This window comes from Myotis myotis, unplaced genomic scaffold (assembly GCF_014108235.1).
Source record: "Myotis myotis isolate mMyoMyo1 unplaced genomic scaffold, mMyoMyo1.p scaffold_m19_p_1, whole genome shotgun sequence".
Lineage (NCBI taxonomy): Eukaryota > Metazoa > Chordata > Mammalia > Chiroptera > Vespertilionidae > Myotis > Myotis myotis.
Window position 1 is genome coordinate 81,478,258 of NW_023416313.1, and position 25,390 is coordinate 81,503,647.

General features: G+C 49.1%; 1 protein-coding gene across 1 annotated transcript in view; it reads left to right on the forward strand.

Annotated features, from left to right (window-relative positions):
* ADARB2 (adenosine deaminase RNA specific B2 (inactive)) overlaps nt 1-25,390 on the forward strand; it is a 154,998-nt gene that overhangs the window by 124,269 nt on the left and 5,339 nt on the right. Inside the window, exons 7-8 of the mRNA XM_036342469.1 lie at nt 8,082-8,263; nt 21,519-21,697. Of these exons, the coding sequence (XP_036198362.1) occupies nt 8,082-8,263; nt 21,519-21,697 (361 nt within the window). The remainder of the gene's footprint in view (nt 1-8,081; nt 8,264-21,518; nt 21,698-25,390) is intronic.

Genomic DNA, 25,390 nt, shown 5'->3' on the forward strand with positions numbered 1-25,390 from the left:
TGCACAAATTCGTGCATGGGTGGGGTTCCTTGGGCTGGCCGGTGATCGGGGCCGATCGGGGCTGATTGGGGCTGGCTGGGGGAGGTTGGCTGTGGGAGCGCACTAACCACCAGGGGACAGCTCCTGCATTGAGTGTCTGCCCCCTGGTGGCTAGTGCGCATCATGGCAACTGGTCGTAAAGGTCGCTTAGGCTTTTATATATATAGATTCCTAGTGGTGAAAGCAGGGAGTGATAAATTCAATGATACTGATCCAACATAAAAGTAGTAGCAACCACTAACAATGCTCTGTGCCTGCCCCCTGTCACCCTGCCACCCCATGGCAAAGCGCCCAGGTCTGAGGCAGCAGCCCACTGCCTGCCACCCCCCACCCGCCACCACCATCCGCTGGACCCGGCAAAACTCTGTGTCTGCAGAAGGGAAGCTAGAAACCTCGTTAGTCCAGTGAGAGACAGCAGGTGTGGTAACAGGAACAGGCGTGGCCTAAATGACAATGTAAGAGAACACACAGACAGTTCACAAAGGCCATGATGTCAGCTGGACACAGTGGAGACCGCGAGGCCGAGGTCACAGGGCAGGAGAGAAACGTGAGCTTGCGCGATGCACACATAGGTCAGATCTCCCTTTCACCGCTTCCACCGTCACAAAAGAAATAAGAAGTCGCCACACAGGGTGAGTACAGTTTGCCACCCAGGAATCACTAAATTGATGCAGCAAGAGCCCGTGGCCAGGCCTCAGGGGCCCCTCTCCAGACTCAGCCACGGGAAAGGCTCTCTATCCCAGAGCCTCGCCCGGTGCAGGAGGCTGGGATGAGGACTGACAGCACCTGGGACCAAGATACACAACTGAGAACAATCTAGGCCCGAGTGGCGTTGCTGTGCTCCAAGATGTTCACACTTTAGCAGTGTGGGGGGTGTAGACTAAGCCAGAGAGGTCATGGCAAGAGAGAGGACATTTTTTTAGGCGGGATTAGAAAAGAGAAATAGGACCGTGTGTGAAGAGGAAGTATTCACTTTCAGCCAACATGACCTGAAGTGGCACAACATCGTCCTGACCCCAAGTGATCCCTGGTAGAATGACCCTGTTTCCCTCCCTGTCGCTATGGAGAGCTCCACTTCCCCCTACTCTGCCGCCAATAGGAACAGCCACCCAAGGACTACTGCTTGGGTGGCTTTTAGTTCTGTGACATATATGGACTTACTAGGGAGCTCCTGGAGGCCACGGGTCCACTCAGAAAATGTAACCGACTCCGCCAGGCATCTGCTCTGTTAACAAACCACCCCAAAGCTTAGGGGCCTGACAGAGGTCGTTTGTTCGGCTGCAAACCTTCATGGCACGCTCTCAGGGCAGCATGTGGACGTTGGCCGGCAGCCGGGGTTCCCTTCATGGGCTATGGGGACCCTGCACAGCCCAGCGGCTGGGGTCCAAGAGGAGGCTGGTGGAGGTGACATCATGAGTGAGGGCGGGCGACACACATGTGGGTTCTGTGGCAACACTGTGACTGGCCAGCTTGTGGCCTACAAAGGGCATGAGGAGAGGGGCACCAGCAGGATGGCCGTTGGGAGAGAAGAGCAGTCCAGCCGGGAGGTGCAGCCAGGAGGTCAGGTGCGTGGACAGGGCACCTGGTGAGTCATGCCCCAGCGTCAGGCAGGCTGTGGGCAGTCATATCTGTAGTCTTTCTGAGTGTACCATACTTTACTTAGCCATTCCCTGCTAAGAGGCAATTCTATCATTTCCAGTTTTATTTTGTTCTGTTTGCAATTGCAAACAATCCTCTTGTGATTCTGCATATATATATGTATATGTATATATATATGTATATCCTGGCCTTTTATATGCCTGGGATGAATTCCTAGCAATGATATTACAGAGTGGAAGTGTCACTGGTCTTCTCTTTTGCTTAGAAAGGCCCAAGGAGAGCTATCAGGAGACTGGCAATGGGATGGGCCGTTGTGCAGAAATGCCTCTGACTTGGCATCATTGCCTGTCTTGGTCAAAGAAGTGAGGAGAGAATTTGTGAGGTTGGGGGTGGGAGAGGATGTGAAGGAGAGAGTGTCAACCCCTAGACAACAGCCTTCACAATGATGGAGACCATTGCTTAATGGAGAAGTTACATTACTGCTAGGACCATATGACCAGCACAGGGACCATCAGAAGCACCTGCAGCCCTGCCCCCGCGTCGGAGCACCTGCAGTGACTAGCGGAGCAGGAAGTGGTCAAGGGTAGCACAGCTGACTTCTGTCAGGACCCGTGTTCCCCCTAATTTTTTTACTCTGAAATCTGTGCTGGGTGTTTTGCTGCAGTTCTGAGCCCTGGTTCCCGTTAGCGTCGCCTGGGGGCACTGAAAATACTGGCCCATGCTGCCCCCATCCCCCGCACCAGCCCTATCAGAGTCTGGCGGGACCCAGCACCAGGAGAGTCCCAAAGGTTCTGATGGGTCCAGTGTGCCCTGAAGTTAGAAACCACTGCTGTGAGGCCATGCCTGAGTACTTGCACGTCTATTAGAGCTTATTTCTGGTGTTTCCATTCTGCTCTATTGATCCATGTGGCCAGTCTTATGCTAGGTTAGGTATATGTTTTTCATGATACTTGAACGATGCACCCCAGACTTCACTGTCACAGTGGAGAGTTACATGTCCTTTCTGGGCTGTGTCAAGTGGCTAAAGCAATAGGCAGGAAGAGCAACTACTCAAACGTGCCCAGCACCCACTGCTCTCTGTCGGCGTCCCAGGCGCAAATGGGCAGTGACCGTCGGAAGAAAGATCCCTCCCTGAGATTGTCTCCACGGACCCTTGGAGCCAGGGTTTGAACTGTGAGGAGATTGCTTCTCTTGGTTAAAGGAAGGCAGCCTTCTCCCAAGATCTCTCCCTACTTATCTTTGGTATTTCAGTGATTGACAGACATGTTTATTTAGGGAATATCTATATTGAAAACTAGACATGGGGTTTTTTTTTTCTCTGTCAACATGGCAGTAATATCGGCTGTTTAATCAAAAGGAGAGGCATTTTTCCATTCAACCCTGGATGCTGAAAATCCTCCCGTCTACATCAGGAAGACATTTGGTTTTATTGATCGTGGTCGCTGAAGAGCTTTAAACTCCTGTAGCCAGGCAAAGAGAAGGTTGGTTTTCTCTTTGTGGTAAAAGTTTTTAGCAGAAAACCAGATACAGAAGTTGTCTTTAGACAATCCCGTAGAGTCAGAACCAACCAAACATGTTTCAGTTCTGTTCAAAACCAGTACGCGGGTGGCCTAACGTATCTCTTCTAGGAATATTTTATTGTTCAAGACATAGCTTATTTCAAGAAAGTGCTTTCTTAACAAGCGAAAAACATCCACTTCCCTGCTTTTAATTGATAAGAAGTGTTAAAACTTCCCTACCTATCTGAGAAATTATGAGACACCCACTTAGGTCTGCACCCCAGAATCCGTCGCCATAAATCAGCAGTTCTCAACCTGTGGGTCGCGAACAATGAAAATACAACCTGCATATCAGATATTTACATTACGATTCATAACAGTAGCAAAATTACAGTTATGAAGTAGCAATGAAAATAATTTTATGGCTGGGGGTCACCACAACATGAGGAACTGTATGAAAGGGTCGCGGCATTAGGAAGGTTGAGAGCCACTGCCATAAATGGTAACTTACCATCGTACCTGAAAATCTACCACATCTCAGCCCCTCACTGCAAGAAAATCTTCTCTTGGAGACACCAAGATGGCAGCATAGGTAAACACCGGAGTTTGCTGCCTCGAACAACCACTTCAAAAATACAACTAAAAGATGGAACGGATATCATCCAGAACCACAGGAAGGCTGGCTGAGTGGAAATTCTACAACTAGAAGGAAAGAGGAAAGCATACCAAGACTCAGAGGAGGCGCAGTGTGGAAGTGAAATACTAAGGTACGGAGGTGCATGCGGAGCGGGCTGGCGGCTGAGGGTGCAGTTGTCGTTTTCAATCGGGAGGGAGTCTCAGGCTCTGAGCTCCAGTTCCTGGCAAGTCTCTAGGGACCCAGACTCATACGGGAGAAGTGGGACTGTCTGGCATCGGTCAGAACTTGAAAGCAGCTTTCTCTCCGAGGGGCTTGCAGCGATTACCGGGACACTGAGAAGCAGAGCCTCTGAGGGCAAGACTGAGAGCAGCCATAACTGCTAGCCCTGCCCTGTTGATCCCGCCCCACCCAAGCCCTGCAGGGAGGCTTTTGCTGGATAGCCTCAGACAAAGGCTAGATTAGCACCTACCTCCCTAGAGATCCAGGAGCCAGTAAACCCAGAGGTCAGATTGGGACCATCCAGTTTGCAGCTCCATGCAACCATAAAGGACACACTCAGGGGGCAGACTCAGTGAGCACCAAAGCCCCATTGAAGCAAGTCTTGTCCCAGAGGGGTGTCTCCAGCACAGAAGTTCTCCCACTGCAGACACAGCTGATTCTCACAGCCAATTGGCCTGGAGGTCAATTCCTCCCAGTGATAACTACAACAATCAAGGCTTAACTACAACAAGACTGTGCACAAAGACCACAAGGGGGTGCACCAAGAGTGTCCTCCTCAGGTAATTGGGGAGGCTGAACCACTGGGCCCTAGAGGACACTCAGTACAGAAAACCACTTTATCAACACAGGGAAGCATAAAAAATGCGGAGACAAAGAAAAAGGACACAAATGACAGAAATGGAGGAAAGCAAACTACTAGATATAGCGTTCAAAACCACACTCTTAAGGTTTTTCAAGAATTTTCTAGAAACTGCCGATAAACTTAATGAGATCTACAAGAAATCTAATGAGACCCTCGAGGTTGTGATAAAGGACCAACTAGAAATTAAGCATACACTGACTGAAATAAAGAATATTATACAGGCCGAAACCGGTTTGGCTCAGTGGATAGAGCGTCGGCCTGCGGACTGAAAGGTCCTAGGTTCGATTCCGGTCAAGGGCATGTACCTGGGTTGCGGGCACATCCCCAGTAGGAGATGTGCAGGAGGCGGCTGATCGATGTCTCTCTCTCATCGATGTTTCTAACTCTCTATCTCTCTCCCTTCCTCTCTGTAAAAAATCAATAAAATATATTTAAAAAAATAATAATAATATTATACAGAATCCCAACAGCAGACCAGAGGATTGCAAGAATCAAGTCAACGATTTGAAATATGAAGAAGCAAAAAACACCCAACCGGAAAAGCAAAATGAAAAAATAATCCAAAAATATGAAGATAGTGTAAGGAGCCTCTGGGACAGCTTCAAGCGTACCAACATCTGAATTATAGGGGTGCCAGAAGAAGAGAGAGAGCAAGATATTGAAAACCTATTTGAAGAAATAATAACAGAAAACTTCCCCTACCTGGTGAAAGAAATAGACTTACAAGTCCAGGAAGCACAGAGAACCCCAAACAAAAGGAATCCAAAGAGGACCACACCAAGACACATCATAATTAAAATGCCAAGAGCAAAAGACAAAGAGAGAATCTTAAAAGCAGCAAGAGAAAGAAAGTCAGTTACCTACAAGGGAGTACCCATACAACTGTCAGCTGATTTCTCAACAGAAACTTTGCAGGCCAGAAGGGAGTGGTAAGAAATATTCAAAGTGCTGAATAGCAAGAACCTACAACCAAGATCACTTTATCCAGCAAAGCTATCATTCAGAATTGAAGGTCAGATAAAGAGCTTCACAGAAAAGAAAAAGCTAAAGGAGTTCATCACCACCAAACCAGTATTACATGAAATGCTGAAAGGTATCCATTAAGAAGACGAAGAATAAGAAAAAGGTAAAGATACAAATTATGAACAACAAATACATATCTATCAACAAGTGGATCTGAAAATCAAGTGAATAATCTGATGAACAGAATGAACTGGTGATTATAATAGAATCAGGGGCATAGAAAGGAAATGGACTGGCTATTCTTGGGGGGGAAAGGGGTGAGGGGGGTGCGGGAAGAGACTGGACAAAAATCGTGCACCTATGGATGAGGACAGTGGATGGGGAGTGAGGGAGGAGGGTGGGGCGGGAACTGGGTGGAGGGGAGTTATAGGGGGGAAAAAGAGGAACAAATGTAATAATCTGAACAATAAAGATTTAATTAATAAAAAAGAAAATCTTCTCTCATCAATACATACTAATGCAAGAAAGCCTATATTTGGATCAAAAATGAAAAACGAACACCAAGAACTTTTATAGTGAAGCAGACTTAAGTGAGTTATGTTGTTGTTGTTGTTGTTGTTGTTGGCATACCTTCCCAGCCTCTTCAAATCTAAAGGAGATTTGGCATTTTGCAGCCAATCTTACTGCAAAATGCCAAAAGGTGACTTTGTTGAGTTTTCCCTCGCTTTTTGGTCTGTTCTTAGAAATTCCGGTTTCCGACTTAAGGGAAGGAGCCAAACCCCATAATCACCACTCAGACACTTGGGGGTCGCTCCTTCCAGAACATCCCAGACACCACACACTCCTTGTGGGGATTTCGCTGAATTGGCTCCCCTCCTCCCCTCCCCGCCCCCAGCCCCGCAGACTCCAGGTCGCCATGTCAGACTGCACTGTCCACGTGAAAACAAAGGTCTGTGCAGAAACGGCATCGCCAAACGAAGGGGTCCCGAAATCCGGGATAAGCTCTTGCGCTGCTTTCAGAAACGCGTGCCCCTCCAACACTCTCTGACATTCGCTCCTTGGCGAAGTCACAACACGCAGAGGACAAGCCCTGCGGTTCCCTCCAGAGAGAAATGACGGCCGGGGCCTGCAGAAACGGCCACCCTCCTTTTGTGGAAGGGAAGCTGTGCAAATCTGATAAAGTAAACGTTTCATAAAACCAACGGCTGTTTAAATCGTAGCACTAAATTGTTTGTGTATAAATATTACCCTTTATATTCCACTGGAGCTTTATGTAGATGAACACATTACGTTAATGACCCGCGCCTGCGCAGGGGGCGGGGCGGCGCCGCCCTCGCCGGCCAGATGGCTGCCTCTTCTTGCATGAGATTGAAAGATGCTCTTCATTCACCACGGTGCTTCCGAGGCAGATTAATGTCGCCGGCTAAATTGCTTGTGTTTTTGGAATAAAATTTAAGGAGAACTTTTTAAAGCAATCGGTGTCGCAGGTTCTGGGGCAGATTGCTCTCCAGGTAGGGCAGGCTGGTGCGAACGCGCGGTAATTAACGGGCAGGGCTCTGTGGTAATTGACTGCTTCGGGAGAGGGGAAATGTAATGACTCCTTATTAATCATGAAAAGAAACGTGCGGCTCAGCGGCCCCACAATAACCGCTCTCACGCGGAGAAATGTTAATTAATGAAAAGAACAATGATGTAAGAAATTAGCTGCATAACGCTCGCTGCTGATGGCGGTGGGGCTTTAAACGCGTTATTTAGAGTGGAAACCACAGCTCGGTGCCTTAAGTATCGGACACATGTAGCCTTGCACCGCCGAAATGCAGGGAGAAAAAAACAATCTTAAAGTGCCCCTGTCATCTTTGCTTGAAGAAGCAGACACACTCAGCCAGTACTTAGCTATTTCAGAGAAAATGGGCTCCCCTCCATCTCTGATCTGGCATCTAAAGCCACCCCAGCACAAAACAAGGCCGCTTATTAATGTCACTTAATTCCAACACTATGGGTCACGCTGACTGCGGAGGACGGGGATTGGGGGAGTATGTCCCCTAAACTGAAAAAAACTAAATTTCTGAAACTTCCCAGCTAATATAAAGAAAAACGCAGATTCACATCAGGGACTGAGTGTCTTCCATCCCTTTTAATCTAATTTTAAGTCCCTGAGAAAATACGTAGCTTCCAGTCCACCTAGCAATCCACTTCCAGAAACGGAGGCCATGTCTATTAAAGCGCAGAGCCCCGTCAGACCCTGTCCCCAGGAGTTAGGAAGCTCGGCTTATTCACAGCAGGAGGCCAGAGCTGACTCCCATCAGTCTTGGCGGTGGGGACAGGGACACGCAGGGGCAGAGCGGAGGGAAGAGAGGCACAGGTACCTTACACAACAGGCCCAGCTGGAGCCCGCCTGGGGGGGGGGGGGACCTGCGAGGCTGCCCCTTCCGTCCTCACCAGGTGGGCAAACGCACTGACTCCTCCCTCTCCCTCCCCCCAGGTGGAACGTGCTGGGGCTGCAGGGTGCCCTCCTCTGCCACTTCATCGAGCCCGTGTACCTGCACAGCATCGTCGTGGGCAGCCTGCACCACACCGGCCACCTCTGCCGGGTGCTGAGCCGCAGGGCCGAGGATATCGGCCAGCTGCCCCCCTCATACCGGCACAACCGGCCCCTCCTCAGTGGTAAGAGAACTCCTCCTCAAAAACACCCCCCCCCCCCCCAGCTGGCTGGCACAGGCAGGCCCCAAAGGGGCCAAATCGGGCAGATTCTATTCATTTTGGCCAATAGATATTTAAGACGTAGCAAGCAAAATTACAGCTACCCAAAACTTAACAAAGAAGGAAGGCCTGAATGTAGGCCGGGCCACGTTTCAGAGAATGTACAACAGGATGCGAGGCACATCCGTGCGCCCTCGTGTGACTGCAGCCGCGGTGCGCACAGTGCCCAGTGGAAGTAAAACTAATGGTGCGCATGTCCAGTAGGACAGCAACGTACCTGTCAGCAGAAGCCTTTCCGATAGAGGGCCTGCAGGTTTGAGGCTGGGGGGCGAGGGATGGTACAGGGCCTGGCTGCCCTGGGTCGTGGGCTGGACTCAGGGGCCCTGTGTTCTCCGCACCAGCAGGCTGTTAGCACACACTGGGGAAGCACATTCTGGAGGCAACGGAGAAAGCCAGCAAGCTCTGAGCATCCTACGCCCAGCTTCGCACACCGCCCATGTCATTGGACCCCAGCGTCCCCACCATGACACGGGGATGGCCAGCCCAGGCCGCCCAGCACTGCGGTGAGGGTCAGGAGGCCTGTGGCCTTGAAAGTGTCAAGTTCTGTGATCACAGGGAGGATCGGTTTGGGAAGGACACGCCTCCACTGTGACGCTGGCCTTCCACACACAGGCCCATGGGGGTTCCTGGAACTGCCTGGAGCGTGTGGAAGCCTCCTCCAGGGCCTGCAGGAAAACACCACCCCTGAGGCAGCTCCCGGCCCAAGCAGGGCGCTCTGAAGGAGCCGCTGGCACCGGCTGCAAAACCAGGCGGGTTGGCCAGGCGGGGAGTAGTGCTGGCGGGTCATGAGGACTGCAGCCACTGACTGGTTTACGGGTCTGACAGATTCTCTGACACAGAAAATTGGAAGCTGGGAGACCTGTTCCCACTGTGTGGCTAAGAGTTGGGCCTAAGATGTATTCCCAATGTTATAAAATCGTTCTAAACTATAAAATCAGGGCAGTAAGAATGCCCCGTGGGGGTGGTAGTGAGAACCAAAAGAAGTAATTCATGAAGAGCACTTACTTAACTTTGCTGAGCAAGCATTCAGGAGCAGGCTTCTCTGCTCACTCCACCACATGGGGGGGGGGGGGGAGGTTTACGGCTGTTCGTACGGAAATAATAATTAATACAAGCATAAACTCTGGGTTTCGCCTACTTACAACTGTAGACCTACTTTTGCCCCATCTGTACTTGACCAGTTCTGCATAGACCAGCCAACACCTATGGGCAAAGCCTGAGGAACACAAGCCCACTTCTTGGCTGCCCTGAACCCGAATCCTTCAGCCAGAGCTGCGTGTTTGCCAAGAGCCGCCCTGACGGTTTGCCTCTGGTCCTTCTCAAAGAGATGGGGAGAATGACAACAAACATCTGGGCTTTGCACACTCATCTTTTGAAAAACATAAAGTGCAATGGAAACTGACTGTGGGTCCTCACCTACCAGGCTGGGGGGTCGGGGCGGGTGTGTCTGAGCCTCCAACCTCAAGGCTCCGCTTTTATTTTTCTGGATCAAGAAAAATAATGTTATAACCAACGGCGGAAATCTGGAGAGGACAGGTCATGTCTTTGTTCGGCTAATGACACATTTAGCAGATGTGATTTTTAGTAGTGAGCATTCTTAGTCCACACTGAAGATTAAACTTATGATTTGCTCTACAGCCCATGACACGGTCTTGGCAATGAGAATGAAATTGAGAGATAGACCAACGGAACTGAATGTTAGAACTATGAGTTCAGACTCATGGCTTATGTTCACATGACAAAAATATCAGGAGCAGTGACAGATCGAAAAGAGCCTCGGTCATCTTCCTTCACAGCACATATTTTCCTGAAGTAGTAGGAATGATTAGTCGGTGTCTCAGAAGACTCTTCAGATTTCATATTTTATAAGCAACTGAATTTATCAGAGAGAAGTTTGCTACTTATTGTAACGCCTGCTGACAGTCGGCTGTAACCCCTGCCCAGCACCACCTCCCGGTCGTGTTCCAGACGCCTCCCTTTAGGGAACAGCAGTGGGTGTGGAGGAGACCTGTTGCCGTTTATATCCACATTTTTTCGTGAGTTTGAATTTCCAAAATATTGTCACACTAAGCTGTAGAATCTGATAGGGAATCTCCGGCCTCTTTAATTCAGGAGAAATTTCTGATAGTAATGATCATTAATAGTATCTTGCAAAATAACCCAGTGGGTAGAAGCAAACATTTTCTTTCATGCAGATAGTAAGTAATTTGCAATATTGTCATATTAAAACAAACACAGAAATATTATGGAATGGCCTACAACTTTTTCAAAAGTGTTTAAGAGCTTCAAAAAAGCATCCGACAGACTCCTTTGTCCTCCAGTCACCAGAGATAGGAATTTATCCTCCTGTTCCCTTGAAGGAATTGGAGATTATATATCTTGTTAGAAAAATCTAAAAACAATGCTAATATCTTTGCATGAAGATCAAAAAATTAGATTCAACAAAGAAATATTTAATAAGATATTTACATACATTAGCACTAATCTCCCGAAGCAAATTAGCTCATAGCTTATAAAAAATTAAAACTATAGAAAACACTTGTTTCAGTTGTCTGGGGAGTTCTTTATAAAATATTTGTATATTAGTTAAGTTTCATTTAATTTCCATCATGATTTCAAAGAATTGTTTCACAAAAGAACTGAACATTAAACTTAATTGCATTGCTTCTGAGAATTTTACCATTTAAGGAAAATATGTCCATTGTCAATACATTTCATTTATCCAAACCTAAGAAGTTGTTCAGCATAAGCCAGGCACTCATTTAATCATTCAACAAATATGTATTGATCTTTATGATGTGCCAGCAACAATTTTGCACTGGGAATAGAGCAGTGAATAAGATGGTCAAAAACCAACATACCTTAGGTCAGTGGTCGGCAAACTCATTAGTCAACAGAGCCAAATATCAACAGTACAACGATTGAAATTTCTTTTGAGAGCCAAATTTTTTAAACTTAAATTATATAGGTAGGTACATTGTTATTAACTTAATTAGGGTACTCCTAAGGCTTAGGAAGAGCCACACTCAAGGGGCCAAAGAGCCGCATGTGGCTTGCAAGCCGCAGTTTGCCGATCACGGCCTTAGGTGATTACATTCCAGTGGGGAAAATAAAGTATAAATGCCTTATAGAAAAGTAATGCAAACAGGCTCCAGCCAGTCTGGCTCAGTGGATGGAGCAGCTGCCCATGGACTGAAGGGGTCACAGGTTCGATTCCAAGGCATATCTCGGCTGCCGGCTCCATCCCCAGCCCTAGTCAGGGGCATGGGGGAGGCAACCAATCAATGTGTCTCTCTCACATCAATGTTTCTCTCTCTCTCTCTCTCTCTCTCTCTCTCTCTCTCTCTCTCTCTCTCCCCCCCCCCCACCCACCCACCCCACTTCCTTCCACTCTCTAAAAATCAATAGAAAAATATCCTCGAGTGAGGATTAACAAAAAACAAAATTAAATAAATAAATAATAAAAATAATGCAAAGAGGAGATTAAAAAGTGACCATCATGGCCAGGGAGGGGTCGAAGGGGGAAAAGGAGACATATGTAATACTTTAAACAATTTTTTTAAAAAAGGTATTTATCATGGAAAAAAAGTGACAGTCATTCCTATCAGAGGGTCAGGAAAGATCTGAGAGATGACATCTGAGCCAAGTCCTGGAGGATGAGAGAAGGAGCGTGTGGGAGGGACACAAAGGAAGAGGGTGGAGCGCAGAACTGAAGGGGGTTCCTGGGGCTCAGGAAGCAGGTGGGCTGCAGCTGCGCTTAGAGGAGTCGTCAGCCAGTCTGCACCCCACAGGAGCAGGCCACTGCGGGGCTCACAGGGCAGCTTAAAATCATCTCTATTTTATATATATATATATATATATACACACACACACATATACACATATATATGTATATATATATACATATATATATATTTCTATTGATCTCAGAGAGGAAGGGAGAGGGGAGAGAGAGATAGAAATATCAACAATGAGAGAAAATCACTGATCTGATGCCTCCTGCACGCCCCACACTGGGGATCGAACCCACAATCCAGGCATGTGCCCTTGACCAGAATTGAACCCGGGACCCTTCAGTCCACACGCAGGCTGATGCTCTATCCACTGAGCCAAACCAGTTAGGGCAAATCATCTCTATTCTTGAATTTAGATTAAGATGGTTCTACTAAGAGTTAGAGCAAAATAACCCCACAGAAAATTTTCAAACACAGCAAAAACAAGCAGGCCTGGGAGGGGCTAAGACCACCTTAACAAAACCCAGCAGACAGCAGAGGATGATGGACACAGACTCACACCTCCAGAGAGTGGGGTTCATGGACACAGACTTTCGTAGAACCATACCCAGCAGGGTAAAAGGGGTTTAATAAACAAGATGGAAAACATAGGGGAAGAGATGGAAGCCAGGAAAAAAAAAGAACCAAATGGGAATTGCAGAAATAAAGAAAATAAAACAATGTGTGTAACAGAGGAAGGGTTTAATTGCAAATTAAGCACAGCTGAGGAGGAAATTAGTAAACTGGAACATCATTCTGAAGAAGACACTGAGAATGCAGCACAGAGACCGAGAGAGGATGTGGCTGTCAGGGCTCTCCAGAGAACAGAACCAACGGGAGGTGCTCATTTTCCTACTAGAAAAGAGATGTATTCTAAGGGATTGGCTCCAATGATCATGGGGGCTGGCAAGTCTGAAATCTGCAGGGCAAGCTGTAAGTCTAGAAATTCCAGCTGGAGTTGATGTTTCAGTCAATGCAGAGGTAGTCTGTAGGCAGTATTCCTTCCTCTTCAGGGGACCTCAGGCTTGGCTTCTAGGGCCATTGTCTGCTTAGCTGAGGCCCACCTGCATAATGCGGGGGCGGGGGGGGGGGGGGTTCTGCTTGAATCAGCCCACTGCTTTCAATGCCAGCCCCAGCTAACACACTCTCACAGCAAGGCCAGCTGGTGTTTAGCCAAGGATCTGGGCAACTTAGCCCAGCCAAGTTGACAGTAGAATTAACCATCCCAGAGGGAAAATACAAAAAGAAACAACAGTAAGAGATGGAGTGAGAACATATAATCTACATGTAACAAGAGTTGTAGGAGAGAGAGAGAAAAATGGAGTGGGAGTGATATTTAAAGACAAAATAACAACTAAGGACTTGCAGGACAGATGGAAAGCATCCAGCTACAGATCTAAGAAGCACATTATATCCCAAGAAGAATTTTTTTAAATCCTCCCTCAGCAATAAAATTACCTTTAAAAAAGAAAATCTAAAAAGCAGTCAGAAAATGAAAGAGAGACCAACTTCAAAGAAGCTAAATAAGACTGAGAGCTGATTCTTGGAAGACAAAAAAAAGAAAGAAAGAAAGAAAGAAAGAAAGAAAGAAAGAAAGAAAGAAAGAAAGAAAGAAAGAAAGAAAGAAAGAAAATGATACCTGTAAAAACTGATAGAAAACTAATCTCAACCTAAAAATCTAGACCCAGTAAAAGACTCCCTTAAAGACAAAGGTGAGGACATTCCAGGCAGACAGACACAGCACTGATTCAGCTCTAGCAAAGCTCTCACCAAAGGTGACACTAAATGCGTTATTTGGGCGTAAGAGAAATGATCCCACGTGGATAATGCAGCATAGACAGAGATGAAAATCACCCACATTTTTATGAAATTTCATAAAACTTGGCTTATTACTACATTTTGGATACTCTAGTCATGAAAAATATATAATTTGAGGCAAAATCAATCATATTCTGCCAAAGTCCCTTTATCCATATCTTTTGAAATAATGATAATCATTACAGAAACCAAGAACCATGTCATTATGAAGTTATAAATGATATATTCAAATTTTCCCCCCACCATGGAGGAAAGGTCCCATTTTTCAGAGCGCCCGTGAGCCCGTGTTCCTTACACTATGAGGAATACAAACCACAGTCATGTATGCCCACAAATAAGGTCGCGTTCCTATTGACTCTGGGAAGTCCCTGACAGTCAGTGTGGCAACTCTCATTAGAGCAGATGCCCCAGCCTCCCGCGTGGGCGACATAGCTGCCACTCTCTCCAGAACCTTCTCAGATATATGTGTGCTGTGTATGCATGGTGTGTTTGTGTGTGCATGTACTTGTCTGTGTGCTTCTGTGTGCTGTGCGCGCATGGGTGTGCATGGTGTGTTTTGTGTGCATGTACTTGTGTGTGTGTTCTTGTGTGTGGTATGTGCATCTGAGATGTGTGGTGTGTATGTGTGGTGTGTGTGGTGTGTTGCATGTGGTGTGTATGTGTGGTGTGTGTGAATGTGTGAATGTGTGTATGTGTGATGTGTGTGTGTGCGTGTGGTTTGAGAGGTGTGTGCATTGTATGTGATGTGTGAGTGTGCATGCATGTGTATGTGTGCATGTGTGTCCATGAGATCCCACAGGTGTCTGGTCATATATAAAGCTCAAGTGGCCCCTTCTATCCGGCACTTTTGTGATTCTGTGCACGCCTGGAAGCGGCTTCATTCATTTCACAAATTAAACATAGTGCTGCCCTGTAATACAGACTTGCCTCACTTCATGTAAAAATTATAGCCCTGAGTGTCTTGTGCAAATTTAATTTGGGGAAAGTGAATTACATTTTAAATACAGTAGGTCCACTAGCTATTTAAAGAATTCCATGTCTCTCTTACACACTGCTTTTAAAAAGGTATATAGGATTTTCTCAAGGTAAGGCATCTAATAGCTACATGAGCAATGATAGGACTCATTTGCACGGCTGAGCGTGGATTCACGCTCATTGCTCTAACACACTGGTGGGAGCAGGAGCAGGCTTGGTGGCAGTGGTGGTAAGTGAGGTCGTGGTGGTGGTAGTCACAGTAGTTAGTGGTTAATTGACTAACCAGAGGCCACGCTGCTAGTAAGTCACAGAAGAGATCTCTGAACATGAACCATTTCCAGAGTCCACCCTATTGACACAGTCATGTGCGCTGAAGTGAAACGTCAGTCAGGGGTCCTCAAACTATGGTCCGTGGGCCACATGCAAATACAAATATTGTATTTGTTCCCGTTTTGTTTTTTTACTTCAAAATAAGATATGTGCAGTGTGCATAGGAATTTGTTCATAGTTTTTTTTTTAATTAAATCTTTATTGTTCAGATTATTACATTTGTTCCTCTTTTTTTTCCCCCCATAACTCCCCTCCTCCCAGTTCCCGCCCCACCCTCCGCCCTCACTCCCCACCCACTGTCCTCATCCATAGGTGCACGATTTTTGTCCAGTCTCTTCCCGCATCTCCCACACCCCTTTCCCCCCCAGGAATAGTCAGTCCATTCCCTTTCTATGTCCCTGATTCTATTATAATCACCAGTTCATTCTGTTCATCAGATTATTTATTCACTTGATTCTTAGATTCACTTGTTGATAGATGCATATTTGTTGTTCATAATTTGTATCTTTATCTTTTACTTCCTCTTCCTCTTCTTAAAGGATACCTTTCAGCATTTCATATAATCCTGGTTTGGTGGTGATGAACTCCTTTAGCTTTTCCTTATCTGTGAAGCTCTTTATCTGACCTTCAATTCTGAATGATAGCTTTGCTGGATAAAGTAATCTTGGTTGTAGGTTCTTGGTATTCATCACTTTGAATATTTCTTGCCACTCCCTTCTGGCCTGCAAAGTTTCTGTTGAGAAATCAGCTGACAGTCGTATGGGTATTCCCTTGTAGGTAACTGAGTTTCTTTCTCTTGCTGTTTTTAAGATTCTCTCTTTATCTTTTGCTCTTGGCATTTTAATTATGATGTGTCTTGGTGTGGTCCTCTTTGGATTCCTTTTGTTTGGGGTTCTCCGTGCTTCTTGGACCTGTAAGTCCATTTCTTTCACCAGGTGGGGGACGTTTTCTGTCATTATTTCTTCAAATAGGTTTTCAATATCTTGCTCTCTCTCATCTTCTGGCACCCCTATAATTCTGATGTTGGTACGCTTGAAACTGTCCCAGAGGCTCCTTTTTTTTTTTTTTTTTTAATATATTTTTATTGATTTTTCACAGAGAGGAAGGGAGAGAGATAGAGAGTTAGAAACATCGATGAGAGAGAAACATCGATCAGCTGCCTCCTGCACATCTCCCACTGGGGATGTGCCCGCAACCAAGGTACATGCCCTTGACCGGAATCGAACCTGGGACCCTTCAGTTCGCAGGCCGACGCTCTATCCACTGAGCCAAACCGGTTTCGGCCCAGAGGCTCCTTACACTATGCTCGCATTTTTGGATTCTTTTTTCATTTTGCTTTTCCGGTTGGGTGTTTTTTGCTTCCTCGCATTTCAAATCATTGACTTGATTCTTGCGCTCCTCTGGTCTGCTGTCAGGAGTCTGTACAATATTCGTTATTTCAGTCCGTGTATGCTTAATTTCTAGTTGGTTCCCCAATATAAGATCGAGGGTCTTATTAGTTTTCTTGTAGATCTCATTAAGTTTATCGGCGGCTTCTAAACAGTTCTTGAGAGACCTTAAAAGTGTGGTTCTGAACTCTATATCTTCCATTGACAATTTTGTCCTGTTTCTTTGTCTCCGCATTTTGTTATGCTTTCTTGGTGCACCCCCTAGTGGTCTTTGTGCGCAGTCTTATAGTTAAATCTTGATTGTTGTAGCTAATTCCAGGGAGGGTTTGACCTCCAGGCCAAGTGGCTATGAGAATCAGCTGTGTCAGCAGTGAGAGAACTTCTGTCCTCTAGGGAGGTGCTAATCTAGCCTTTGCCTGAGGCTATCTGGCAAAAGCCTCTGTGCAGGGCTTGGGCGGGGCGGGTCGCACAGGATCAACAGGGTGGGCCGGAGAGAGCAGTTATGGCGGCTCTCAGTCCTGTCCCCAGGGGCTCTGCCTCTCTGAGTCCCAGCACCCGCTGCAAAGCTCAGAGAGAAAGCTGCACTCGCTCTGACCGAAGCCAGACAGTCCCGCTTCTCCCGTTTGAGTCTGGGTCCCTAAAGACTCGCCTGTATCTGGAGCTCAGAGTCTGCGACTCCCTCCCGATTGAAAACGCCAACCGCGCCCTCCGCCGCCAGCCCGCTCCGCGCACTCCACACCTCAGAATTTGACTTCAGCACTGTGCCTCCTCTGAGTGTCCGTATGCGTTTCTCTTTCCTCCTAGTTGTAGGACTTCCACTCAGCCAGCGTTCCTGTGGTTCTGGGTGCTGTCCCTTCCGTTTTTTGGTTTCACTTTTGAAGTAGTTGTTCAAAGCAGCAAACTCCGGCGTTAACCTATGTCGCCATCTTGGTTCTCCCCACTTATATCCCATAGTTTTTTTTTAAACTATAGTCCAACCCTCCAACGGTCTGAGGGACAGTGAACTGGCCCCCTGTTTAAAAAGTTTGAGGACCCCTGCGTCAGACCGTCTTCGTGAATTAGTCCACCTCACAGGGTATTTGTGTCGAAGGCTGATGGAGACCTGACCATCCTCCTACAGATATGCTTTAGCATGAAATGCTTCTCTATAATGTTCACGCATGTGGGTAGCCCGCGCGTGTACGTACAAATGAGCAGCAGTCTGCATGTCTCTGAGTCTGCATCAGGTTTCACAGATTCTTATCAGCATCGTCTCCATGAGCGGTTGCTCTGGTAGAGACACTGTGTCAGGGTTAGTCTTCATATCCAGGACCCTAAGAAATGGCTAAAGGAAAGACTGGTTGTCTGTCCTTCACCAGGTTACACCACCTTTAGGGACACCTCTATTCTCTCACTCTTTTGTGGGCTTCTCACCAGGTTTCCAAACCGAAGTACTAGCTGGCTGAGGCCAACCCCATGTGCCCGGCCGGGGCTCTGCGTCCCTCCATTCTCACCAGCCATTCGTCCCCGAGAGGAGCCTCACTGAGCTCCCCACCACACTCCCAACTGAGAGCAGCGGAACCCTCTCACCACCACACCCAGCCTTCCTGCAGAAGTGGTACCAAAGCCAGATTGCTCCTTCCCCAGAAAGGTTCTCACTCGGTTCAGAGACCAGTTCCAAAGTCAGAATTAGTGCTGGTGATAGGCTGAATAATGGCCACCCAACCTATCTGGAAAGAGGGTCTTTGCAAATGGTACGAAGGTAAAGATTTTGAGGTGAGATTATCCTGGGTTATGTCAGTGGGTCCTACATGCCATCACAAGTGTCCTTATAAGAGAGAGGCTAAGGGACATGGAGGGAGCGAGGGAGGGAGAGAGAGAGAGAGAGAGAGAGAGAGAGAGAGAGAGAGAGTCAAAGAGAGACCAAGAAAGAGAGAGTGGTGCTGATGAGGGTTTGGATGATAAAGAACTCTCCTGTTGTCACAATGATGGCGAGACCACCTCTGGCTGCACATGGTCTAGCCACTCGGGCTTCCCTACGAAAGAGAATGCATCATTTAGATTGACAGGGACCTTCTGAGATCATTATGTTTCCTGTGCATTGGCACATTTGCACGTTAGAGTCAGCTGAGTCTGGCACACTGAGCCAGTCTCCTCGGGTGTAGTCAGCGATAGTCACTCATGACAGGGACATCAGAAAAGTGCCACCGGCAGGAATATTTAGCAAGTGTTCAAGGTGCTGTCTATACAGGGTTGAGTGGGGAGAGAGTAGGAAGGGAGGGAGGAAGCACTGCCATTCTTCCAAGTTGCTTTGGGAATTTCTCCTTGCAAGCAAAAGATAAGAAAGGAGAGGTCATCCTTAAACCAGAAGCTCAAAGTGTAAGACAGACAATAACATCTCCAACAGAGGAATCCACTGAAGAACAAACAAATGAAACGAAACGCTTCCTGTGAAGGCCCTCTGGCCCCAGTTTGCGGGTAGTCATTCCACTCCCTGAGCCCGTCCCGTTACAGCGACACTGGGGACGTCCCTGTGATCTCATGGGAACAGTTTTGATGTACAATGTGGAGATCATTCAACAAACCAAACTGACCTTCATCCCTTCAAATGAAAATAACAATAACCACAGCACTGGACACTGTTACAAGTTCTCCTATGTGGCCCATTTGCCCTTCAGCAAGAAGTTATCTTTGTTGGTGAAGACCCAGAGAAAATTAGGAGCAAAGTCGGGACTTGAACTAAGTTTCTGGATTCCTACAACCCCACATTTCCCCCCTCTGGTCATGGAGACTTCTGTAGAGAAGGAAGAGGAGCAGGAGCAGGAGGAGGAGGAGATGGAGGAGGTGGAGGAGGAGGAGATGGAGGAGGAGAAGGGGGAGGTGGAGGAGGAGGCTGGGGAGGCAGTGCGGGTCCTGGAGGGGCCGTGCCTGGAGGCATGCGTGCAGCTCTGGAACAGTACGAACCACCTTGTAGCTGGTCACCCCTGACCTTAGCCGCTGCCTTCTGCTGCCCTGTAGAATGGCTTCTGCAGCCAACATGCCAGGTTGTCCCCCTTCCCACTCCCTTGCACAGGTAGCTGATGGAGACCTGACCCACAGAGAACCACTTCAAGGGAAAGAAAGAAGCTGACATGGATGGAATTAGCCTGGATGCCCAGCACAGCCCGTCTGTGACCAGGAGAAGGTCACTGGGTGATTTTGGTCTGTGCAGGCAGCAGATGGCAAACTCCAATAGCGCCTGGGCAGAGGGTGGGCATTGATTTACCCAAGAAGCCCCTGGACAGTGGGGGCAGTGGGAGGGCCCTGGAGTCCATAGCTTTGCCTTTGGCAGCTGCACAGAAGACACTGCACATGCACTGGATGCAAGGGTCGCTTCCCCACGGGGTGCCTGCTGTAGGCCCCCTAAGGGCCACCAGACCTTGCTCCACAACACCATGGCTTCACCACTGTGGCAACTCTGCCGTGACCCTGAGCTGTCACCTGGTGGCTTAAGAGCCCCACAAGCACCCACTCTCCAAGGACACATGTCCCATTGGGGAGAGGATGGCTGGGGGGTTAGGGGGCAAGCAGCACCAGAATTGAGCATGTTTCAGAATCCTCAGGGCGTTGCAGGGGAGGCTGACGAGGTGCCATTGGGGCTCATGTGGGTCCAGGCATCTCACTGCCAGCATCTCTGAATGGGCGTGAGGAGCCTGTGGGAGCGGATGGGACGGAGACTGAGCTGAGGTTAGACGCTACCAAGTGTGGCAACCAAGTGTGGTAAAAGGAATGTGTCAGCCCAGTTAGAAATCAGTGTGCACTCTGACCAGGGGCGTTGTAAGGACTTCCTGCCAATTCTGGAGGCTTTCTGGACAGGACCAGCCTCAGCGTGTGGGACTCACGCAGTCACACGGGGACCACGCTCAGAAGGACCGCAGTTGCTTTTACACTCTCATCGTCCTGAAATTTTCACTAGCGTGGCCACGGGCCCATGTTTTCCTGCGCACTGGGTCTCCCAGATGCTGGCGCTGGCGCTGTCTCTGGGTCATACACTGACGGACGGGGCTGCACTCTTAGGGCATCTGGTCTTCATTAGCTTCTCTCTCTCCTGACCCAACTGGGAACCACAGGGCCCACCTGGTACTGAGCAGTATCGGGCCTATACCAGGTCCCAATGAACCCACATGCTCAGGCAACGTCCGCTTGGCTCCATGGTTCATTAATCCATCAACAAGTCTTCATAGGCAGGAGGAAAAAGGCAGAGCTGCTTTATTACTAGGCTGCCTTGCAATAATAATCTCTTAAAAGTAAAAAGTGAGCCCTAGCTGGTTTTGCTCAGTGGTTGCTGGCTTAATCCCCAGTAAGGGGCATGCAGAAGGCAGCCAATCAATAATTCTCTCTCATCATAGATGTTTCTTTCTCTCCCTCTCCCTTCTTCTCTGAACCTCTCTGAAATCAATAAAAATATTTTTTAAATATATTTTATTGATTTTTTTTTTTTTTACTGAGAGGAAGGGAGAGGGATAGAAACATCGATGAGAGAGAAACATCGATTCAGCTGCCTCCTGCACACTCCCTACTGGGGATGTGCCCACAACCAAGGTACGTGCCCTTGACTGGAATCGAACCTAGGACCCTTCAGTCCGCAGGCCGACGCTCTATCCACTGAGCCAAACCGGTTAGGGCTCAATAAAAATATTTTTAAGTAAAAAGTGAAAAATTAGTTCCAGCAATAACTATCTCTGCGAGACCTCCATTAGGGTCAAGCTGAAGGGAAGCCATAACCTGGCCAAGGGTTAAAGGTGAGAACAGTGCACACAGATGCACCATCCTGGGCAGACGTCTCCCACGGGCGGTCTGGCCCTGGCAGCGTAGGGTTGGAGCATTCATGCCGCTCCTTCCACTCTCTCCCGACAGGCGTGAGCAGTGCCGAGGCTCGCCAGCCGGGGAAGTCTTCCCACTTCAGTGTGAACTGGGTCGTGGGCAGCGCCGATGTGGAGGTCCTAGATGCCACCACGGGGAGGCGGAGCTGCGGGGGCTCCTCCCGGCTCTGCAAGCACGTGCTCTCTGCCCGGTGGGCGCGGCTGTACGGAAAGGTGGGTAACACAGCCAGCCTAGGGCTCTCGCCTGTACACAGGCCAGGGGCCCGAAGAATGCCATGGGGCCTGCAGCCAGTGGGACGTGTGGCACAAGAACTGGCCCCAGGTCTGCTTCCTTTTCCCCGGCTCACCACAGACTTCTGCCAGGCCGGGCCAGGCCAGCAGCCTTGAGAAGTCAGATGGAAAAGGGGCTTGTTCGGGACACCTGGGGTGGCCAGCACAGGGCAACATAGAAAAGTCCATAGAAGGCTTTTCAGTTTAGATATAAGGAAACTGGTGCTCAGGAAAGGGGGGCGATTTGCCCAAATGATGCCGGTAGTGAGGGCCAGAGAGGGGTTGCCTCTCCTCTCCAACCCTGGAGGCTGTGCATTGCTACGGCACCAATTCTGGGCTTGCTTTCTCCTCTGTGAATCGTGTAATGACGACATTTCTGGGTTCTAAATTGTGATATGCATTTCCATGTGTTTCCAAAGCATAGCAGATTGTAACCAAAAAAAAAAAAGAAAAGAAAAACACATTAAAACTGCTGTGCTGGTCGTCCCACTTTCTTATCCGGGGAAAATGTGAGCTGTGGCTGACTTAGCCAGTAGAAGAACAGGACGGACAGGCCTGCTGAGGCTTCAAATAAACACTGTGTCCACTCAGGACCCTGAAACGGCACATCTCAGCTCTTAGCCTGGCAGTGACCCTGGCAGTGACCCTGGCAGTGACCCCGGCGGCACGCGGGCCCTGGGAACCTGGCCTGCTCTGACCCTGCAGCCTGGGAAGCCTGCCTCTTTTCCCGCCTGCTCTGGGCACTTTGCACGTGTCCCTTCTACCCCCTGGTGGGGACTGGAAGGTCGGAGCAGGCCGTCGGTGCTGTCTTACTGAACAAAGAGGCCTCTTCTTCTGCCCTGGCTCCAGGTGATGGTGGCAGCAAATGGGTGGGCTGGTCTCTACTCACCAAGCACCCTGAAGGGGGATTGGGAGACTTTGATCTCTTGCCCTCCCTGTGCACCCTGACCTCCCTGCTGGGTGGGTAGTCAGGCCCCAATTGATCCCACCTTATGTAGGCTGCCCAGCTGTGCCTATCATGGAATTCTAGACTTGCCTGATAATTCTAATAGTTATTTTTAGAATTAATAATTAACTGTAACTAATACAGGGAATGTTTTTTGGAATGTTATGTGATATTTTACTTTATCAGTGGGTCAATTTAGGGAGAATGGGTATTCTGTTTTTAACAGCTTTATTGAGGTATAACTGACATAAATATTGCATACAGGGTGAGGCAAAAGTAGGTTTATGGTTGTGAGTACATGAAACACAGTTTGTTCTTGCATTATTATTTATTACTAGGGGCTGGTGCACGAAATTCATGCACTGGGTGGGGGGGGGGTGTCCCTCAGCCCAGCCTGCCCCCTCTCACATACTGGGAGCCCTCAGGCGTTGACCCCCATCACCCTCCAATCGCAGGATCGGCCCCTTGCCCAGGCCTGACACCTCTGCCAGAGGTGTCAGGCCTGGGCAGGGGACCCTCATTTCCCCCCATCACTGGTTCTGCCCCAGCCCAGGCCTGATGCCTCTGGCCCAGGCATCAGGCCTGGGCAGGGGACCCCCAGACCCCTCCGATTGCTGGCTCTGCCCCTGGCCCAGGCCTGATGCCTCTGGCCCAGGATTCAGGCCTGGGCAGGGGACCCCCCTCACCCCCCCCCATCACTGGCTCTGCCCTTGCCCAGGCCTGATGCCTCCGCCAGAGGTGTCAGGCTTGGACAGGGGACCCCCATCTCCCCCCATCACTGGCTCTGACCCCGGCCCAGGCCTGATGCCTCTGGCCCAGGAATCATGCCTGGGCAGGGGACCCCCATCTCCCTCTGATCGCTTGCTCCACCCCCCGCCCAAGCCTGATGCCTCTGACCCATGCTTCAGGCCTGGGCAAGGGGACCATCATATCCCCCCAACCCCCGGCTCCGCCCCCTACCCAGGCCTGATGCCTCTGGCCCAGGCATCATGACTGGGCAGGGGACCCCCAACTCCCTCCGATTGCTGGCTCTGCCTCCCTCCCAGGCCTGATGCCTCGGCCAGAGGAGTTGAACCTCACGAGTTGAGGGCGTGAGTGCGGTCGGACGCCACAGCCGCCCCGCTGGCCCGCGTCCAGGTCTGCCGGCGGGATCGGGTCCCGGGCGACCACCGGCACTCACGCCCCCAACCCACTCTCGGATGGCGCTGTACCATCCTGCCTGCAATATGCAAATTAGCCGCCATCTTTGTTGGCGGTTAACTGCCATCTTAGTTGGCAGGTAATTTGCATATCTCGCTGATTAGCCAATGAAAAGGGTATCGGTCGTACACCAATTACCATTTTCTCTTTTATTAGTATAGATTGTACTAGAGGCCTGGTGCACAAAAATTTGTGCATTCGAGGGGTCCCTCAGTCCGGCCTGGGCCCCCTCAGGGGATGTCCACCTGCTGGCTGAGGCCCACTCCCCGGGGTATCAGGCCTAAGCTGGCAGTCAGACATCCCTCTGGCAGCCCGGCAGCCCTTCGGGGGATGTCCACTTGCCAGCGGGGAGCAGGCCTAAGCTGCAGTCAGACATTCTTAGTGCTGCTGGGGCGGCGGGAGAGGCTCCCTCCACCACCGCTGTGCTGGCAGCCATCAGCCTGGCTTGTGGCTGAGCAGAGCTCCCGCTATGGGAGCACACTGACCACCAGGGGACAGCTCCTGCATTGAGCGTCTGCCCCCTGGTGGTCAGTGTGTGTCATAGTGACCAGTCATTCCCAGTCATTCTGCTGTTAGGGTCAATTTGCTTATTACCCTTTTATTATATAGGATAGAGGCCTGGTGCATGGGTGGGGGCTGGCTGGTTTGCCCTGAAGGGTGTCCCGGATCAGGGTGGGGGTCCTGCTGGGGTGCTTGGCCAGCCTGGGTGAGGGTCTGAGGGCTGCTTTCAGGCTGGCCACACCCCCTTCAGGATTGGGGTCCCCACTGGGGTGCCTGGCCAGCCTGGGTGAGGGGCTGAGGGCTGTTTTCAGGCTGGCCGTACCCCCTTCAAGGTGGAAGTTCCCTTCTGGGGTGCCCGGCCAGCCTGGGTGAGGGGCTGATGGACATTTTCAGGCTGGCCACGCCCCTTGGCGACCCCAGCTCCCAGCCTCTCCTTTTTTTCTTTTCTTTTTTTTCTGGGATTTATTTATCTCCTATAATTGAAACTTTGTAGCCTTGAGTGGAGCCGAGGGCCGGCCAGGGCAGGCAGGAAGCTTGGCTTCCTCCATCACCAGGGGCAACCCAAGCCTCCTGCTCACTTCAGCTCCTTGGCTGCTACCATCTTAGCTGTGTTAATTTGCATACTCACTCCTGATTGGCTTGTGGGCGTGGCTTGTGGGCGTGGCTTGAGTGTAGCAGAGGGATGGTTAATACGCATGTTTCTCTTTTATTATATAGGATTCTTTTCCATGCAAATAACTGTAAACCTACTTTTGCCCCATCCTGTATATTTAAGGTGTACAATTTGATATTGTGATGTAGATACTAGTATATGTGAAATGACCACCACAATGGAGCTAGCACATGTAGAAGCTCCACAACCTTACTATTTGTGAGTGTATGTGTGTGTGTACACGCAGTGAGAAAACTTAATCTAAGATCATCCCTCTCATAAATTTCAAGTATATTGAAACAGATTGTAACCAAGAAAATTAAAAAATAAAAGCAGA